This window comes from Gymnoscopelus microlampas (genome assembly GCF_963454915.1).
Source record: "Gymnoscopelus microlampas genome assembly, chromosome: 15".
NCBI lineage: Eukaryota > Metazoa > Chordata > Actinopteri > Myctophiformes > Myctophidae > Gymnoscopelus > Gymnoscopelus microlampas.
Genome location: NC_139952.1, coordinates 43,487,699 through 43,505,181, shown reverse-complemented (window position 1 = coordinate 43,505,181; position 17,483 = coordinate 43,487,699). Strand labels below are relative to the sequence as shown.

Here is a 17,483-nt window from a genome sequence, read left to right as displayed (position 1 = left end):
CATCCAACATGGGCAACATACAGCCTTTATTTCATAAAATATCTTTGATGTTGTAACCAGAAGGAACAGGATGGTTGATTCTTTCAGTGAGCTGTTTTATTCCATCTTTTCTGTGTGCAGGCTCTGGACTTGCCTGCAGATTTGTTTGAAAGAGTGAAAGATACCAGTTATGTCAAAGGTACAGTGCTGCTGCCCCTCTGTTTTATAATAGTTTATTTAAAATGTTAATCCTGCAGATCGTCTGTCTGTTAGATTGACAACACCATGTGGTGAATGGTGGTCACGTCAAGTCGTTCAGGACACACATGATCACAGATTTCCACTCCAGTTTCTGCCTCTATTTATAGTGTATAAACGCTATCTGAGTGCAGAAACATTAACCCCTGTCTTCTTCATCTCTGCACCCAAATGTTGTGTTGACGGGGCAGGGGCTGACGGACAGATCGGTGAACCAATGGGATCACATGCATTCTCTCTCTGGAGATGTTAAACCCGCCCCTCTATGCCAGATATGAGCCACGCTAGGGCAGTCTAGATGGAGGGGAAGGGAACTGGTTGGAATAACATGTTCCTTCCACACGCTAAGTCCTACCAGGGAAACTCCCCCCCTGTCAGGTGATGAGAGGCGGCTTACTAGCTCCTCATGCATTGAAGGAAGCATGGGCTCAGTTCTAGGCTCTCCCCAGATTGGCAGAGGGAGAGTAGCGCCCAGGAGTACATACAATTGCAATTGGCACTGGGTGAAAAAATGGGTTACAAATTCGTGGGATAAAAAAAAAGAAAAACAAAAAAACATAAGCAATCTATTGCAGTTGTGGGAGCAGGGACCTGTAGTGGTACTGCTGCATCTGACTCTGAGGGCAGCTGGGAACATAGGGGTGGGGGAGAAATGGAGACAAACCTGTTGCAGATCTCCGCAGCTTCTTTGTACATTTTGTATACATTTATCCGATAAATAGGTCATGTAGGTCAATACAGTATGTATTAATATCACATGTACAGCTGCTAGTTTAAATCTTTGTTTTCAAAATGCGCTACTTCATGCTGTCCGTATGTTTGGCAGACACAAACGTTGACAGGCTATCACTGATGACATCGTTCCATTTTCACGTGATGCACAGAATCAAATAATATTATTATGGCCATGCCATGAGGACTTTAAAGGACGACTTCACCCATTTTCAACCTATCTTCATATAATAGGTCCTCACTAATGCTCATGATAAAACCGTACCATTTTTTTCTACTCAGTCTGTGTCTCATAGGAGAGCTGTGGACAGTTCAGAAACCCGTCTACCAGTGACATTATCAATGGGGAATCCAAGCTAATAGAAACTGCAGGCTTTGTATTCCTGGAAAGTTGCAATGAAATAATAGAAGCCATTGTTGTTGCGTTAATAAAGATCTACATAAAATGTTTTAAATCTTGTTGAAAAAAATGATGTCACTGGTAAACGGGTTTCTGGACTGTCCACAGTCCTCCTATGAGACACAGACCAAGTAGATTTTTTTTTTTACCATTTTATCATGAGCATTAGTGAGGGCCTATTATATGAAGATAGGTTGAAAATGGGTGAAGTCGTCCTTTAAGGACTAGCACTTGTATTCTGGAGCGGTGCAAATTAACTCATGATTCTTCTCTCTGTTTGACAGTAATGCACACTCTGGGTAAAAATGACAACCTCCTGAAGCAGATCACAGGTCAGTTATGTCGACTTTCAATAGTATCAACTTGCATCGCCCGTTTTTACCCAGCTCTGCTCTACCCACTTTTCATCTATGTTTCCACTGTACTCTTGACTGTACTGGGTCATCCTCTTTAGTACAGTGCAGTCTAAACTCACCCATTTCTACACTAGCAATTTTCATGACATTCAGTTTTACCACACATTAAAAGTCTTTGTCATAGTTCTTCAAACGTGTATAAAAAGTTTAAACAAAAAAGTCCACTCCAGTGATCCATGGCAGGTGTTTTTCTCTCACATTTCTAAAGCCTTTTCAACTGCAATGAAAAAAGAAATCTTTGACTGCGGGTGTCGCTGTTGAGGGATTTTGCCTGTCAATCATTGCCTCTGCTCCGCCCCCCACCCCCCAAAGGAAAGGATAGGGGAGGGGAGGGGCGAGGAGGAGAGTGGACGGGATTAATGGCCTGTGACTTCACTGCCCAAGGGCCAAGCTCAGATTACTTTTCAGCCTAATTATTCAGAAAAGGCCCAGACCACAGAAAATCAACTGAATGTTCAAAGTTAAAACATTTTTTTGGGTGTAATTGAGGTCATAAAACCCCCCAAAAAACATACAAAATAAAAAAGTGAAAATGAATGTCATAGAACCTTTAAGGTAGCTCTCCACCACAGCGGAACAGTCGGCGGCGGAAAGCGTCTGTTGCCAGAAATCTGCTGTTGAATGGGCAAAGTTGTAGGGAAGCCTTTCGACAGCCGGATAGCAGCGGGCTTGAAAAAGACATCAAGCCATAGGCTATTTTTTGTTTTTTTTGATCTCCCAACTTCATTTCGACTGCCAGTCTGTTGTAATCTGTAGTAGTTTGGCGGAGAGCTGCCTTTAGGAGACATCCTCACTGAACTTGTGAGCTGTCCTCTGTCTGTCTGTGTTTTTCTATTGAGAATTCTTATAAGTCACCATTTGGCATCGCCTCAGTCTCGCTCAGCCTGCTTGGAACATGGCACCGATGGGCACAAAAAAAAGAACTGTACCTTTAACTCTTTCAGTGCCAGAGTATTTTCATAAAGTACTCCCCCAGTGCCAGCAATTTTCTTTTTTTTTGTTTTGTTATTTTGTCATTTAATTTTCAAATAGCTTGTCTATATGCAGTCTTAAACTCATACGACAGTTTTACCAGTAGAGAGCGACAAATCGAGACATTGATCACCTCGTTGACTCGCTCGCCCCCTCCCAAACAGGCCGACCTCACATCCGGTCATAAACGGATGTGACGTTTTCGACAATTTCTGATCGGGTTAAAATACGATGTTATACACGACTGCGATGACTGATCGTCACCCAGACCAAAGAGAGTAGCAGTTGACCTCTCCGTTCGTTTTGTATACCGTGTGAAAAAACGTGACTTTCCCTATTCTGGCCGAAAATGACCGCGGGAAAAAAATGAGAACCGGAAACGGAATCTGCGTCATGAAACCGGAACCCAGTGACTCTGAAGGAGTCAGGAAGTGAAAGTGATCATGAAAAATAAACAGAGTAGCGCGACCACAGTAAAAAGTAAAAACTCGGGATTTCTCGTTCTGGCAGCGAGGGTACTCGGGGAAAACTCAGGATATCTCGGGGCGTGGCACTGAGAAAGTTAAGTACCTGGTACCAGGTGCTATTTAGATCTATTTTAGATCTGCTATTTTCAAATAGCCTACGTATAAAACTAGAGGGTCGGGGCGCTGCGCGCCCCTCCCCCCTATCCGCTGCACGGTGCTTTGTGTTCGTTGGTCTCTCTAATATATAAAGCCATAATAGGAGATGTTCCCAATGGAGCTATGCCCAAATATGAGATGTAGTGGAGTAGAAGTAAAAGTATTGAAATTGGAAAGTACAAGTACCTCAAAATTGTACTTAAGTACAGTACTTGAGTAAATGTACTTTGTTACTTTCCACCACTGGACAGGGGATATCAATGAGCTCCCTCTGGTTGCCCAAGTTATGCCTCATTATTTATGAAGTTTGATTAAACCCTTCTGTAAAGAAAAACAAATCCCTTCCTCATTGTGTCATCAAAACGATAACTTTGTGTTCTAATATGTGTGATCTATCTGTCCACAGCTTCAATACCAAAAAGGATGACGATACAGACATACCTGGAAACCCCCAACAGGAAGCATCCTCTTCTAGGTCAGTGTTTGCATCTCAGAATAATAAACCATACTGGAGGAATGTTGGTCCAAAATGTTTGCGGAAGCGCGCCCGCGATAAAGACGCTTCAGAGCCAGAGGAGGCGTCTACCTTTATATGTCTATGTTCTCATCCCTGCAGGTCTGGAGCACCTGGTGGAATGCAGCAGTGAGGAGCAGACTGACAGACGCTTATATCTCTGCACCGTCTGCAAACTCACTCTAACCGACCACAAGATCATCAGTCATCTCCTCTGCTTTCGGCACATCCACGGCTACATTGTAATTTGCTACAACAATGTGGGCCCTAATTTCGCCCGACGCTTTTTTTAACCTTTCTTATGATGTTATGATATCCCAGGACGAGTGGTACAGTAGAAACATTTTCAATCCCTGGTCTGCCGAAGCTAAAAACCCAGGCCTATGGGACTTGCTCTAAATCGCATATTTTAATAGCTTTTTTTTGGGTTTATTTTTGGTGAGATCTGATGTTCATAGTGACAGAACACTATGCAACGTTATTGTCTTGATATATACGCGTCCCACCCGGAAGTCTCGCTTTAGGGAGACTTCTGGTGGGACCCTGGAAGTCTCATTAAAGCGAGACTTATGGTGGGGCGCATTCAGGATTCTCAGGATTCGCTCTGGGGGCATTCGTAGTGCGCGTCCAAGCCATCTTAGGCGACAATGTTTAATTTCTGTGATCACGTCTCGGCAGCCAGTCTTCCTTTAGAGTTCCTTGTTCGATATTTTATTGGGTCAGAATATGCGGCTGATCTTCCTCAGGCAGCCATTGTGGAAAGAGCTGACTTTGCTCATGTTGCACTCGGTTATTTGTCAGTACTAGGGGTGTGCCGATATAGTGTTTTTGGAAAAAACAATAATAATTATTATTATTATTTTTAAATATATATTCCTTGCAATAATAATAATGCAAAAACATAAGCATTTGTTTGCATTTGCTCCCCCCCCCCATATATTTTCATAATAAAAAAGTGCCATATATAGTATCGTATCGATATCGTGAGCCCAATATCGTGTATCGTATTGTATCGTGAAATTAGTGGATCGGCATACCCCTAGCCAGCACTCAGCCGTATATACTAGAACCGGTGTGACCAGGGTGTTATATAAGCGTTTTGAGGCTGTGATTATATTACATCAATGTACTAAAACCTTGTGTGACCTAAAAATAACTGGTAGATGTTGTTTACTGTGGAACTCAAATTGGCAAAGGGCCAATCATTGGGAAGTCAAAGATTGAAAAATACCACAGAAAGGGGAAGTATGTGGGGGACTCGGGAACTAGTGCAAATGTGCTCATTTAGTTGCTGGTTCAGGTTAAAAAACATGGCAGGCTACATACGACTGCCCTTATACAGTACAGTGGTTCCTTCTTAACCCTTTTCCCTTGAAGCCTGCCCTAATTACATCCGACAAAATCTGCAAAAGCTTGCATCTGCATGTGTACAGATGCAAGCTATGATTTTGTGCAAAATGTTTAACATGTGACTACCTCAAAACAGACAAGGCCTCATCGCCCCTTCTGCTGAACTAGAAAACGGACTACAAACCCACCCTGGGGATTCAACCATGAAAATGAATGCCTGGATTGCCATGAAATTTGATGCGCACATTCATGGTCCCAAGAGTAATAAGGCTAATGATTTTGATCAGCCTTTTCCTCTTGTGTCATCACAGGCCAGACTTTCAAATGAGCAAACTGGGGGATATTAAGGCCTTTGGATGACTGTTTGCTACTAAATTAGCCTCACTTTTGTGTGTGTTTCTAGAATGCATGGCATCCCTCTACTCTGATGCACAGCTGCTATGGATACGACTTGTTGATGTACAGTCACTATGGATATGACAGCATGTTTCAGGACATGATGCAGGATTTTGCTAAACAGATGGAAGAAATCCATGGAACCACCATCACTGATATGAAGGTAATCAAGTACAGTACACAATAGAAGTAAATGGCCAGAGGGGCATGGTGGCGCAGTCGGTAGTGCTGTTGCCTCAGAGCTAGAATGTCCTGGGTTCGATTGCCGCCGGGGACACTGTGGGCGCTGGGGGCGTGTTCTCTCCTCCGCGTTATCAGTGCCGATACCCTAGGTGTGGTTGTCGAGAGGGCCTTTCTCTGTGGAGTTTGCATGTTCTCCCCGTGTCCCCTACGGTAGGTACCCTCACAAAAAAGCATGCAGTAATCCTGGTCACTATACTGCCTCCCCCTGTGCAGCCGGGGCGCCTGATGGAGGGGAAAGGAACTGGTTGGAATAACGTGTTCCTTCCACACGCTACGTCCAACCGGGGAAACCCCCCCCCTGTCAGGTGTTAAGAAAATGGGTTGCAAAAATCGTGGGATAAAACAAATTATAAAAGAAAAAAGAAGTAAATGGCCATTAGAAATAGAAGATGCTCTGGTGTTATAGTTTTAATAAGTGTAAGACCTTCTGTTGTAGCAAGTGCTCCTGCGGCCTGGTTTGTTCTCAGAAGTGAAAGGGACCTCCTACGTAGATGGTAAGCAGTGTTCATTTTGTTGCCTAAAACTATGACGAAAAATGTTTGTCGACTACCTTTTTTCACAGACGAAAACAAAATAAAAACTAAGCTATGATGACTAAAACTAAGACTAAACATATTGACAATTTCGTCAAAAAATATAAACTACACTGAAATGTTAGTGAGGGACGAGTGGAGAAGAGATCCAGTAGAACTAAAAGACAAGTCATTTTGTGTCTGGTTGCGCTCGGGTATTGTGCTCTGAAAATGTCAGATCTACAAGCTCACAACGCATGACGCGCTGTGACGTGTTGTGAGCTTGTAGAGTGGCTATTTTCAGCACGCAACCAAGTGTAAAATCATGTCAAGTCATGACGATGCCATTAAGGCCTGCCAAAATACATTTTTGTCAACAATGTATTTGTAATACAGCTTAAAAGCATAAAAATGCTCTGAAGATCTGGTAACCTCTGTAGGTGGTAACAAAAGAATCATGATTTTTGAGGGAGTGAGTGAGTCTTTAATAAAGTAAATATAGGGTAAATATAATGTGCCTCAAATGCATTCATGAGTAAATACATATTTGATCACGGATTCAACTTGGAACTGCACACATGCGACTGCCGTCTGGACCCAAAACCAGTGGGTGCTGCTAAAAAAATAGTACGTTTGTTTAATAGCCACAGGATGCAAGAGCGTAAGAGTGGCCATCTTTCTAAAGGAAGTAAATATCATAATGCAAACAAGTGACAAGTCCAAACAATCTGCTTGTTGCATGGACATAAAACATTAGATTAAACATATTTAATTGATTTGATGCTCCTATTAACCATTACTTATGCCTATCGCTCCTTTTCATGGAGCATAGGCCGTTGACTGCAGTCCGCCAGAATCCTCTATCCTGGGCCTTCTTTTCCAGCTGTTTCCATATCAGTCCACACTGCTATTATTAACACATATTAACCATAGGAAGTATGAAGTTGTTTTTTATTTGCACATGCATTCCATAAATTCCATAGGGCTGGACCACGCACGGACAAATTACATCATCAACCCGCTTGAGTAAAATATTAACTATTTCTAAAATAAAAACATTTAAGGTGTTTTTGTTAACTTATTAATCAAAGTTATTGACAGACAACGACGAGTTATAATCACATATTAGTTTATTTAAATAGTCAGCCATACATAAGCCAATAACACAAGCTGAAGCAGACCGCTGCAGGCCTGCTTAGGACTTTACAGGATTCAGGGTGTTTTTATACATGAGATGAATGTCGTCACAGTTTAATCCAAGTACATTCCTTAACGTTATTTGCAGAACAGGTTACCCACTTGAGAGTCTTGACCTTTCCAAGTCTATGTCACAATCAATGGTCAAGCAGGGAAAACCCTGTCTCATCTTGCCAGTTCTATACTAAAAGTAGCCTGTTGCCCTACTAGTTGCCGTCCAGGCCAGTCATGCACTTCACTCGTGTGGTCAGTTTCTTCTCTTATTACTGTAGTGGTCAGTTGCATGTTGCAATGAGTCTTTAAATAGCTCCAGGTGTGCTATTACTTCAACTTGTGACTTGGGGAGAGCAGTAGAGTGGGTGAGGGGTCAGCTTTACTGACCCTGTCTTCTTATTAATGTATCCTTTAGTCATCTTGGTACATATTGATCCCTATAGATCATGTATATAATCAATAATTCATTAACATTTTTAATTTTAAATTTTAGTTATAGAGCTATAAATTATAAAATATAATGTATGACGGCGTATAAGGCTTATTAGCCAGGTGTACAGCAAGGCAGGTTTATTTGCATAGCACATTTCAACAACAAGGATAAATATTAAGCAGTACAGCACATTAAATTGCTGAAACTCATTATAAAAGGACATTTAAATGCAGTTACAAATAAGTGATATTAAAATTACACGGGTAAGGGACTAGAATTATAGTGCATGCAAAATTACATAAAGTAAATCTATTACTATTACAAAGCCTACAGTACAGTAGGTATCTAGATGTCCAGATCAGAGATAAATGTTTCGTTTTATATTTGTTGATTCAGTGACCATTTTTATTTTTTAGCCTTGGCAATGCTGGAGCACTGGAGGAAATTACGCAAGGAGAGCAGCTTGATAACTAGCATCACACCAGGGGACAAGCTGGGTAAGTATTAGACTGAAGGAATATGACATAATGCTTCTGTAAGGGTTCCCACACATCCCACTTTACTGATGGGAGTGGATCTGATATTGGTTTGTGATGTTAGACAGGTGGCACAGTAGGCAGCGCTGTCGCCTCACAGCTAGAAGGTCTTGGGTTCGATGCCCATACTCCTAGGTGGGGTTGGCCTTTCTGTGTGGAGTTTGCATGTTCTCCCCGTGTCTCCAAGGCTAGGTACCCTCACAAAAAACATGCAGTAATCCCGGTCTATATACTGCCTCCCCCTGGTCAGCCGGGGAGCCTGATGGAGGGGAAAGGAACTGGTTGGAATCATAGACATATAAAGGTAGACGCCTCCTTCGGCTCTGAGGCTTTGGTATCTCGGGTGCCATTTTAGCGTAGGAAAGCTGTGGGCAAGCTTCCACGTGTGTCACAGAAGGGGGCGTTCGGTAGGCCAATCAGAGGCAGGTGGGGCGGGACAACTAGATTCTGACAAGTCTTAGAAAAGACGCACTGTGATTGGCCAGTAGTCAACGCGCTGTGAGCGCTGTGATTGGCTAGTAGTGACTTTGAGCGTCCGTTTTCCTACGCGAAAATGGCGGCCGCGATACGAGTTGCTCCAACGAACTGCAGAGGCCAATGAGGTATCTAGGTTTCTATATCTGTGGTTGGAATAACGTGTTCCTTCCACGCACTACGTCTAACCAGGGAAACTCCCCCCTGTTAGGTGATAAGAAGCGACCTGCACACCCCTCATGCATTGAAGGATCGAAGAATGAGCTCAGTTCGGGGCTCTCCCCAGGCTGGCAGAGGGAGAGTAGAGCCCAGGATTGCATGCTTTAGCAATTGGCACTGGGTGAAAAAACGTACAAAATCGTCGGTTAAAAATTGGTTGGTTCTTAGGAGTGGAGTGACTCTGGTTAACTTGAAGGCAGACAGAATGCTGCCTGAGAGTATAGATGGGTTGATGATGGTGGTTATGAATGGGAGTAGATCAGCTGCAATGGTTTGGATCCAAGAGGGAATGGGATCGAGAGGACATGCAGTCGATCTGCACGATGTCTCAAGTGTGAGGAGGACATCATCTGGAGATAGAGGAGAGAAGGAATGAGTTAGTTAGTGGGAGGTGATTATGAGATGAGTTAGTCGCTGATCGGAGATGTGTTCCTTCAGCTTGGGAGGTTTTCAGATCACCAGGTAGACAGACGTGCTGATCTGGAGGAGAGAGGTCAATGGCAGGCAAAGACAGATGAAATCGGGGCGTCCAGGTACTACTGTTTAGTGAGGAGCAGAAGTGGTAGGGATAGCGTGTTCCACTGCACATATGATGTTAAAATATCTACAGCATAAATGTTGTTCATGAACAGGATTAGAAAAAAGTCAGGCGACTGTTGATGGCGTGGGGCATTGAGGCAAAAAATTGAAAAGAAATAAAATACAATTCTTTTTGCTTAAATCATGCCCCCTGACACCATTACGTGAGGCTTCCAAACAGAAAAATGTGGAATAATTTTAAACTGACAGACAGGGTAACTGCATGAAAAGCATGATAAGAACTAACAATAGCAAGCATGAAACAAGACAAGAGTGTACCCGTCTTATGGGTCTTTGGGACCTGAGGACCTGAACGTGTCCTGAGAAATAAGTAGATCGTGAAAAACAATGCTACATAAAGGGGACCAGAGAAAACAAAAGAAGACACATCAAAATGGAACATAAGGCAATGACGGTATACAGCATAACCTCTGTAGTGTCTAGCTACAGTGCGTCACTAATTGTGTTGCCACTGTCGCAAAATTGCTTGCTCAGGGTGGGACTGTCGGGTCTGTAAAGTGTCTTGAGACGTCTTGTTGTGATTTGACACTTTAATAAAATTGAATTGAATTGAACTAATTATGTTGCCTTTTGACTGGCTGTGGTCAGTGAGTTATTGACTCTCAGTGATAAGATGTGGAGTGGCAGTCCTTCCATACAGCTTACTGATACAACCCGGACATTTGAGGGAAGCAGATGTGACGACAAAATGAAGAGTGACATGCTGCCACCAAGAACACAAGTAAAAACCTCACCAATCAAAGAAGACATGTGATTTTTTTGCACCAGATAGGACTGCACTGTTACTGTATGTTTGCAATTATATTCTTTTGTGATTAAAGCTGCAATCTGGAAATAATTTAAATGGAATACAATTATATTTGTTATCTATTTGTTAATACAATATAGATACCACATTTGCAGTGGTTGGAGGTGGTCTCCATTCGGTCGCACTATTTGTCATAGAAAATGTAGAACCTGGTGTCTGGTAGTGGTAGGACACCTACTGGCTGACAAGTAGTACTGTCTGAAGCTCATTATGTGCAATATATCCCCTGGCCAAGCAGGGATTGCCTCTTGGATCAGCGGTAGATGTTTGGTCTCTCACGCGGGAGAGAAGGATTCGATGGAAAACGATAGGAAACGAAGACTCCCAAATTGAGATTGATTTCCTGTGATGTGGGTTTCAAAGTGGAAATAAAGAATATCCTAAAATAAAAGCACACATTGGTGGCCTTATACATGAATATTCATTAGAAAATGAAGTGAAAGTAGTAGTTCCTGCTGATACTATGTGGGCCTATCTTATCAATGAAATGAATTAATAATATTGTAGCGCTGCCACAAAAGACTCACTCCCATGTTGGTCGCGACGACCACACTTTTTCTTTTTCTTTTTTACCGTTTCTTTATTTAAAATCATATTTTTTTTGGTTGCCAATGTGCGACCCCAAAAGCACCTTCCCGCGACCCCACTATGGGTCACGACCCATAGTTTGAGAACCACTGCTTTAGGAGACCAGAGAACGTTCACCAAATGGTTTAGTTTTTTGTGCTAGTGGCGAAGCGTGAGATTGTCAACTTCGGTAATGTAAAGGATTTACAGATTTACAAGTTACAGATTTCAGCTCTAACATTGTGATCATCATTGTAAATCATGATTATTCATAATGATGGAAAATCATTATGAATGGGGAAAAAAATATGTTTTTAATTCATTTATTTTCTTGACGCCCTTGTTCATTGTGTTTGTGTATCTTGATTGGTAGAGGTGTGAGAATATTGATACCCCTGTATATTGATAGAGGCAAATGTTAATGCCTTTGCTTGGATTGCATAAAATGTTAATTCCTTTTGAATGCACAAAATGTATATTTCCTTGGTTACAGTTATCGCTATATATTACGATACCATAATATATCGTACTATTTACGATCACTCCTTCCCCTCCTGTTTCAAATGGTCTACAACTGGTAACTGATTTAGATGACTGGCGTCTTGTAGCCTTCATCCGCACCTGATTCGGATGCTATCAATGCATAGAATGGGAGATTATCACGTTCTATCAGACCATTGAATGGGCGAAGTAGGCGACCTACCGTCTACCCCGCGATTTATCAGACCATTCAGTGGGCGTAATCAGGAGCTACTGACCTACCGACGGAGATGACTTAAATACTTTAGTTTCGGTTTTGGTTTTGGTTGTTTCGGTTTCGGACCATGACGGAGGCGCGCAGTCTCAGGCGAGGTGGAGCCCCGCGACGGGCCACCGAAGGAGCTAAGGCGACTGAGTTGCCGTCCGGAGCGGTGCGACCCTCGCCTGTGCCTACTCAGCGCCGTTCGAGTTATGTACCGATATGGACAGAATCGTAAATATTGTTGTGGGGACTGCTCCGCCTCCGTCGGTAGGTCAGTAGCTCCTGATTACGCCCAATGAATGGTCTGACAAATCGCGGGGTAGACGGTAGCTCGCCTACTTCGCCCATTCAATGGTCTGATAAAACGTGATAATCTCCCATTCAATGCATTGATAGCATTCGAAGCCGGTGTCATCCCCATGTGAGCAAATGCTTTGAGAAGCATGTGAAACAGCTGCTTGCCACCCACCCTAGACCCCACCAATTCACTTACCGGCCATAGACACAACACTCTTATCGGCCATAGACACAACATTGCTCATTGCCTTCTCACGCCTGGAGAAGAAGAACGTTGCGATGCCAGGTCGTGAGAATGGGCTCCAACACTTCTGCCCCCCTGACCCTAAAATATAGATATAACTTTAGAAGTAGGAACCTTGCAGACACCACTTTGTACGCATCTAAAGTGCTCTAGGACCAATGTACAAACTTTATTATCCTGGTTGAATATTGCTGTTATTCCTTGATAAGATTTTTTAAATGTCTTATTGTTTTTATGTTCATTATTGCTGCTACAATGTCTGAACAATCTGAACAAAAGATTGTTAGTCTTCTGTACTTGTACACAAGATGTAAGAATTTAAAATATGAATCTTGAATCTGTATTGTGATACATTGTTTCACCGGTTTATTGCCAATGCACATGCATACAGTACTGTAGCCCTGTTCCTTGGACCAAAGTTACAGTATGTAATGGCCTCTGTGATTTTTTTTCTGTGAGTGTTGGATGTGGAGATGAATTGTACAATGTTCTGATTAACCATTATTTAATAAGGAGATGAGGGCAAAGAGCAACAGATGACCAAATAAGCTGTTTGAATTCATGCATTTAATGTACTGTGCATCCATATAACACAAGACAAAAGATAATGTGGGGTTTTGCAAATATTCCCACATGCAACAAGAGAACAAAATGAGAAAACTTGCACATACACCCGTTTCTATGGTCTGACAAATCGCGGGGTAGGTAGTAGGTCGCCTACTTCGCCCATTCAATGGTCTGATAAAACGTGATAATCTCCCATTCAATGCATTGATAGCATTCGAAGCCGGTGGTTTCTCTCAGATCCTCTCCTTCTGAGAGTTATTTGTATTTTTTTGTTCTTCAATGTTGCTTGTTCTTTTCAGTTGAAAGGAAAAGGCGCAAGTTGAAAACCAGCAGTGCCTCTCATGACCCAGTGTCCATGAAAAACAGTGATGCTGCAGCAGAGAAGCAAGAGGCCCAACACCCCTCTGACACTGAGACGGGTGAGAATCTTTGAGACACAAAACGTTTCTTCTTTTCCCACAGGAGAGGAGCCAGATAGTTGAAGGCCTTGCCTCACATTCTACTTTTGTAGATACTGTACTAGGAACCTCAAGTAGGCCTCAAGTAACACTGCATTCTGGGAGTGCAGTGTTCTAGTGGGGTTGCAAGGTTGCAAGTGATACTATGAAACCTCAGTCGTCAGGTTCTGAGAACAAATAGTCTGGAGTCGGGAATCTTGGTTTATTTAACCCATTAAGACCTGATTTTCCGATTCTACAAATGTCTTCTAAATCCTAACAGTTATTTGAAAAAATTATATGTATTTGGCCGCGGACCCCCATCGCAAAATATTTTGTTCCAGGGACCCCCCAATAGCAAAAGATTTGAGTTACAAATGTTCTCTTTAAAAAAAAAATATTTTTTCAAAAATAGCTGATCTACAAGCTCATAGCGCAGTGTGGTAAAGTGCATTAATCTGTGGGACTATTTGCCTCTATTGAGATGAATGAGAGAGTTCAGGCATTATTTCTACTTTGTTACTTTATTTAAGGAGAGTAAAGAGTTAACATCACATGGCAGCTTCAGCAGGACAAGAGACAGATCTCAACTCAGAATACATATTTATACCCAGTGTGTGTGCACATGCATGCTGTTTTGTTCTATAGGCTTGTGCACGAGGTGTGTGTATTGAGATCCAGATGTCCAAACAGTGTGTATCCTATATGTGTGTGTGTGTGTGTGTGTGTGTGTGTGTGTGTGTGTGTGTGTGTGTGTGTGTGTGGACATGCAAGGATGTGCTTCAGTGTGCACGTATGACTATGTGTGTGCGTTACAAGTACTGAGACTGTGTGTACATGTGTGTGTGCTAAATTAAGTTTGTGTATGTGTGTGTGTGAGTCCATTGTACATGAGTTAAGTAAGACAATAGCTAAGGTCAGCTAAGGTCAGATGACCGCTGGGAACTGGTGTTAGGGCAACCACTCTGGAATGTGAGCTGTGCCACTCAGTATCCAAAGCTTTAAGGTTGACCACAGTAGGAGATCACTGTTAATCAATGACCATATAGGAGCATCCAGTGTGTAACATCCTGCGGGGGATGTGTGTCTCTAAATCTGTTCTTTGTGTGGTTCAAATCAGGCCCTGTGAGTCCTTAATGCGTGTTCATCTTAGATATTTCTAGAACTATGCTATTTTAATATACCACTGCGGCACTCTGTGCCGCACTATGAGCTTGTAGATCAGCTATTTTTGTAATAGCCAAAGAAATCTTAAAATGATAACAGATGCGTTCCCGGTTTTGATGGGTTAAAATAGGCCTGCATGGGTTAGCAAAGACTGTTATCCAAGACTAGCCAGAGAGGTTTGTATCTGTTTCAATACAACCACTCACTCCTCCCTATACATCTGGTATCAATTGCAGAACCCTCACGTTCCATGACACTTAACTAGATTGACCTAAACTGGACATATGAACTGTCCTATGAACACCTCTTCCTGATCACCATAGGTCATGTTGTAGAGGGAAAGAGATCTTTAAAATACCAGCATGTATAGATGCAATCAAACATACCTAACAGTTAATAAAACATACTAAAATACAGTGAGCTCTTTAAGATATGGTACTTGTCCAGTAAGGGCTTTGTTGGAAAGGAAAAGGATTTTAAATTATATTTTGGATTTTATAATACATGCAATTTATATTATAGCGCTTTTATGAATACTCAGAGTTGCTTTGCAGAACAAAAACAAATAAAAACAACAATTTGAAAAAGAAAAGGTTAAAAACTAAGCAAAAACTAAGAAAATTTTAAAGGAAAAAAGGAGGATTTGAGTTAGGTAGGGAATGCAAGTCTGAAAACATGCGTTTTGAGTGGGGTTTTAAACGTGCCGAGAGGGGGGGGGGGCAGCTTTGATGTTAGCTGGGAGTGAGTTCCAGAGGGAGGGGGGGCGGCCACTGAGTGAGTCCTGTCACCCCAGCTTTGTTTATTTGTCCTGGGGACGTCCAAGGGGTTTGCATCACCGGACATGAGGGAATGGGAAGGGGCGTGGCGTTTGAGGAGGTCAGAGAGTAGGTGGTGATCAGTATGTTGAAATCTATTCTTTTCGTTGGACTGGGAGCCAGGGAAGGTTGTTGAGGGTCCTGGTGTGATGTGGTCCCTGGATCGGGTTCTGGTGAGCAGGCGGGCAGCGGCGTTTTGTACATTATTGTAGTTTCTTGAGAACCATGCCACCATGGTGACACCGTATAGGAGGCTGTTGCAGTAGTTGAGTCTGGATGTGGATGTGGTGAAAGCATGGATGAGAACGGTTGTGTGATGGGTTTGGATGAAGGCGGGCAATGTTTTGGACAATGGTGGAAAAAGTACTAAATTGTTTTTACTTAGTAAAAGTATCAATACTGCAATGTAGAAATACTGTTATAAATGAAAGTCCGGAATTCACTTAAAGTACCAAAAGTAGAAAGTACTCATTATGCAGAATGTCCCATTTCACAAGTTTTCAAATGTATAAAAATCTTTTGAAAATAGGTTGGACCCTGTCTGTCCCATTTTAGAGGATGTCTGGTGTATAGTCAGGGGTCCTGGATGTACAGCAGGGGGTCCTGGATGGGATATTCATGTTACGGACTAAGCAGAAGATATCACGTGGTGGGCTGGTACTTTACCTCCGTGCCTCCCAAATGACCAGGGTTAGGGTTAGTATGTATTATTAACTGATGATATATGGAATGTTTATTTGACTTAGACTGGAGTAAAGGTCAATCTAAAAGGTGAAATGGAGCTAGAATGGTCAAGAGACCAGCATATGATCTGTGTTCTCTTCTGCAATGGCTACCAGATGTGTAGGAAGGAGGAGCTTGTGGAAGTGAAATGTATGTAAAGCCTCTCTGGCTGTGAATGGACATTAATACTTTTACTAACTCAGACAGGCCTGTTGTAATAAACCAGGAATGATTCCTGACTCTTTTCCAGTTATTATCAGAACCTGACCACTAAAGTTACGTAGTAACAGTTAGGGTTAGGTTTGGGTTGAGTAAAGAGTCAGTAATTGACATTTCTCCAATATAAGACCACAAGCCAACAAATAAACAAGAAGCAATAGTAGTGATATTTTGCTATCTGCCCTTCGGAGTCTGTTAGAATGATGAGGATGAGAGAAGTTGAGAACCCAGTGTGATGATTCAGTATAGCAGCAAAGAAGAACGATGCATCGGGAACAAACTGAAGTCCAAACAAGTCTATGAGTTCAATATGTTCTGGTTTATTCAGAGAAAGACAGAGTATACGTGTTGCATTTAAGACTCTGGCAGTCACGTGGCTTTAGTAATTACACAGGTAAAGGGTTCATAAGAGGGTGAAATGAGCCGTAGATGAGATGAACTGTGGGTTTGCAAGTTCAGGCAGATGCGAGACCATGGGGCCTCTTCCTGTCTCTCGAGACAGCAGTTTGATGAGTACTGCCAGGTAGAATGGCACACAGGAAGTCATGGCACAGATGGGCCCGTTGAGCTGTTTGCACACAATAAATGGCATGGGCCCCACTGAGATTGCAAGATAGGCCTCCAAGAATACTGCAGATGAAGGTCGACTATGTATGCTAGACATGTGAAATAGAAACGAGACGAGGCACTTAAGGTGAACAGATGCAACACCTCGGCCATTCTGTCAACCGAAGAATGGCCCCCTGCAATAAAGAATGTCTATTCTAGGTTCTGTATGACAGGAGAAGCAATCAGTGGACACAGTGGAAGAGACAGCATTAACATGCATTGTATACGTTTTACAACAGTGACGAGATGTTGGGTTGTATGTAGGGCTGACCTTCGATTATAATTTTCATAATCGAGTTTTTCGGCAAAAAAACGATTAAACTTCGAATATTCGGCGGAGGACGGGGGGGGGGGTGGTAAAAAAAAAAAAAAAAAACGGGTCGCTAATCTGCCAGTGCGAGGCTGCGCTTGCCTGCGCTGTTGCCCTATTATATCTCTGC

At 42.5% G+C, this 17,483-nt stretch overlaps 1 protein-coding gene across 1 annotated transcript in view; it reads left to right on the top strand.

The window, feature by feature from the left end:
- Positions 1-17,483, top strand: part of LOC311061218 (uncharacterized protein) — a gene marked incomplete at its 3' end in the record, with an annotated part of 79,943 nt that overhangs the window by 13,627 nt on the left and 48,833 nt on the right. Inside the window, exons 8-15 of the mRNA XM_084079772.1 lie at positions 121-178; positions 1,654-1,701; positions 3,787-3,855; positions 3,997-4,136; positions 5,648-5,803; positions 6,320-6,377; positions 8,436-8,516; positions 13,373-13,492. Coding sequence (XP_083935898.1) covers positions 121-178; positions 1,654-1,701; positions 3,787-3,855; positions 3,997-4,136; positions 5,648-5,803; positions 6,320-6,377; positions 8,436-8,516; positions 13,373-13,492 — 730 coding nt within the window. The remainder of the gene's footprint in view (positions 1-120; positions 179-1,653; positions 1,702-3,786; positions 3,856-3,996; positions 4,137-5,647; positions 5,804-6,319; positions 6,378-8,435; positions 8,517-13,372; positions 13,493-17,483) is intronic.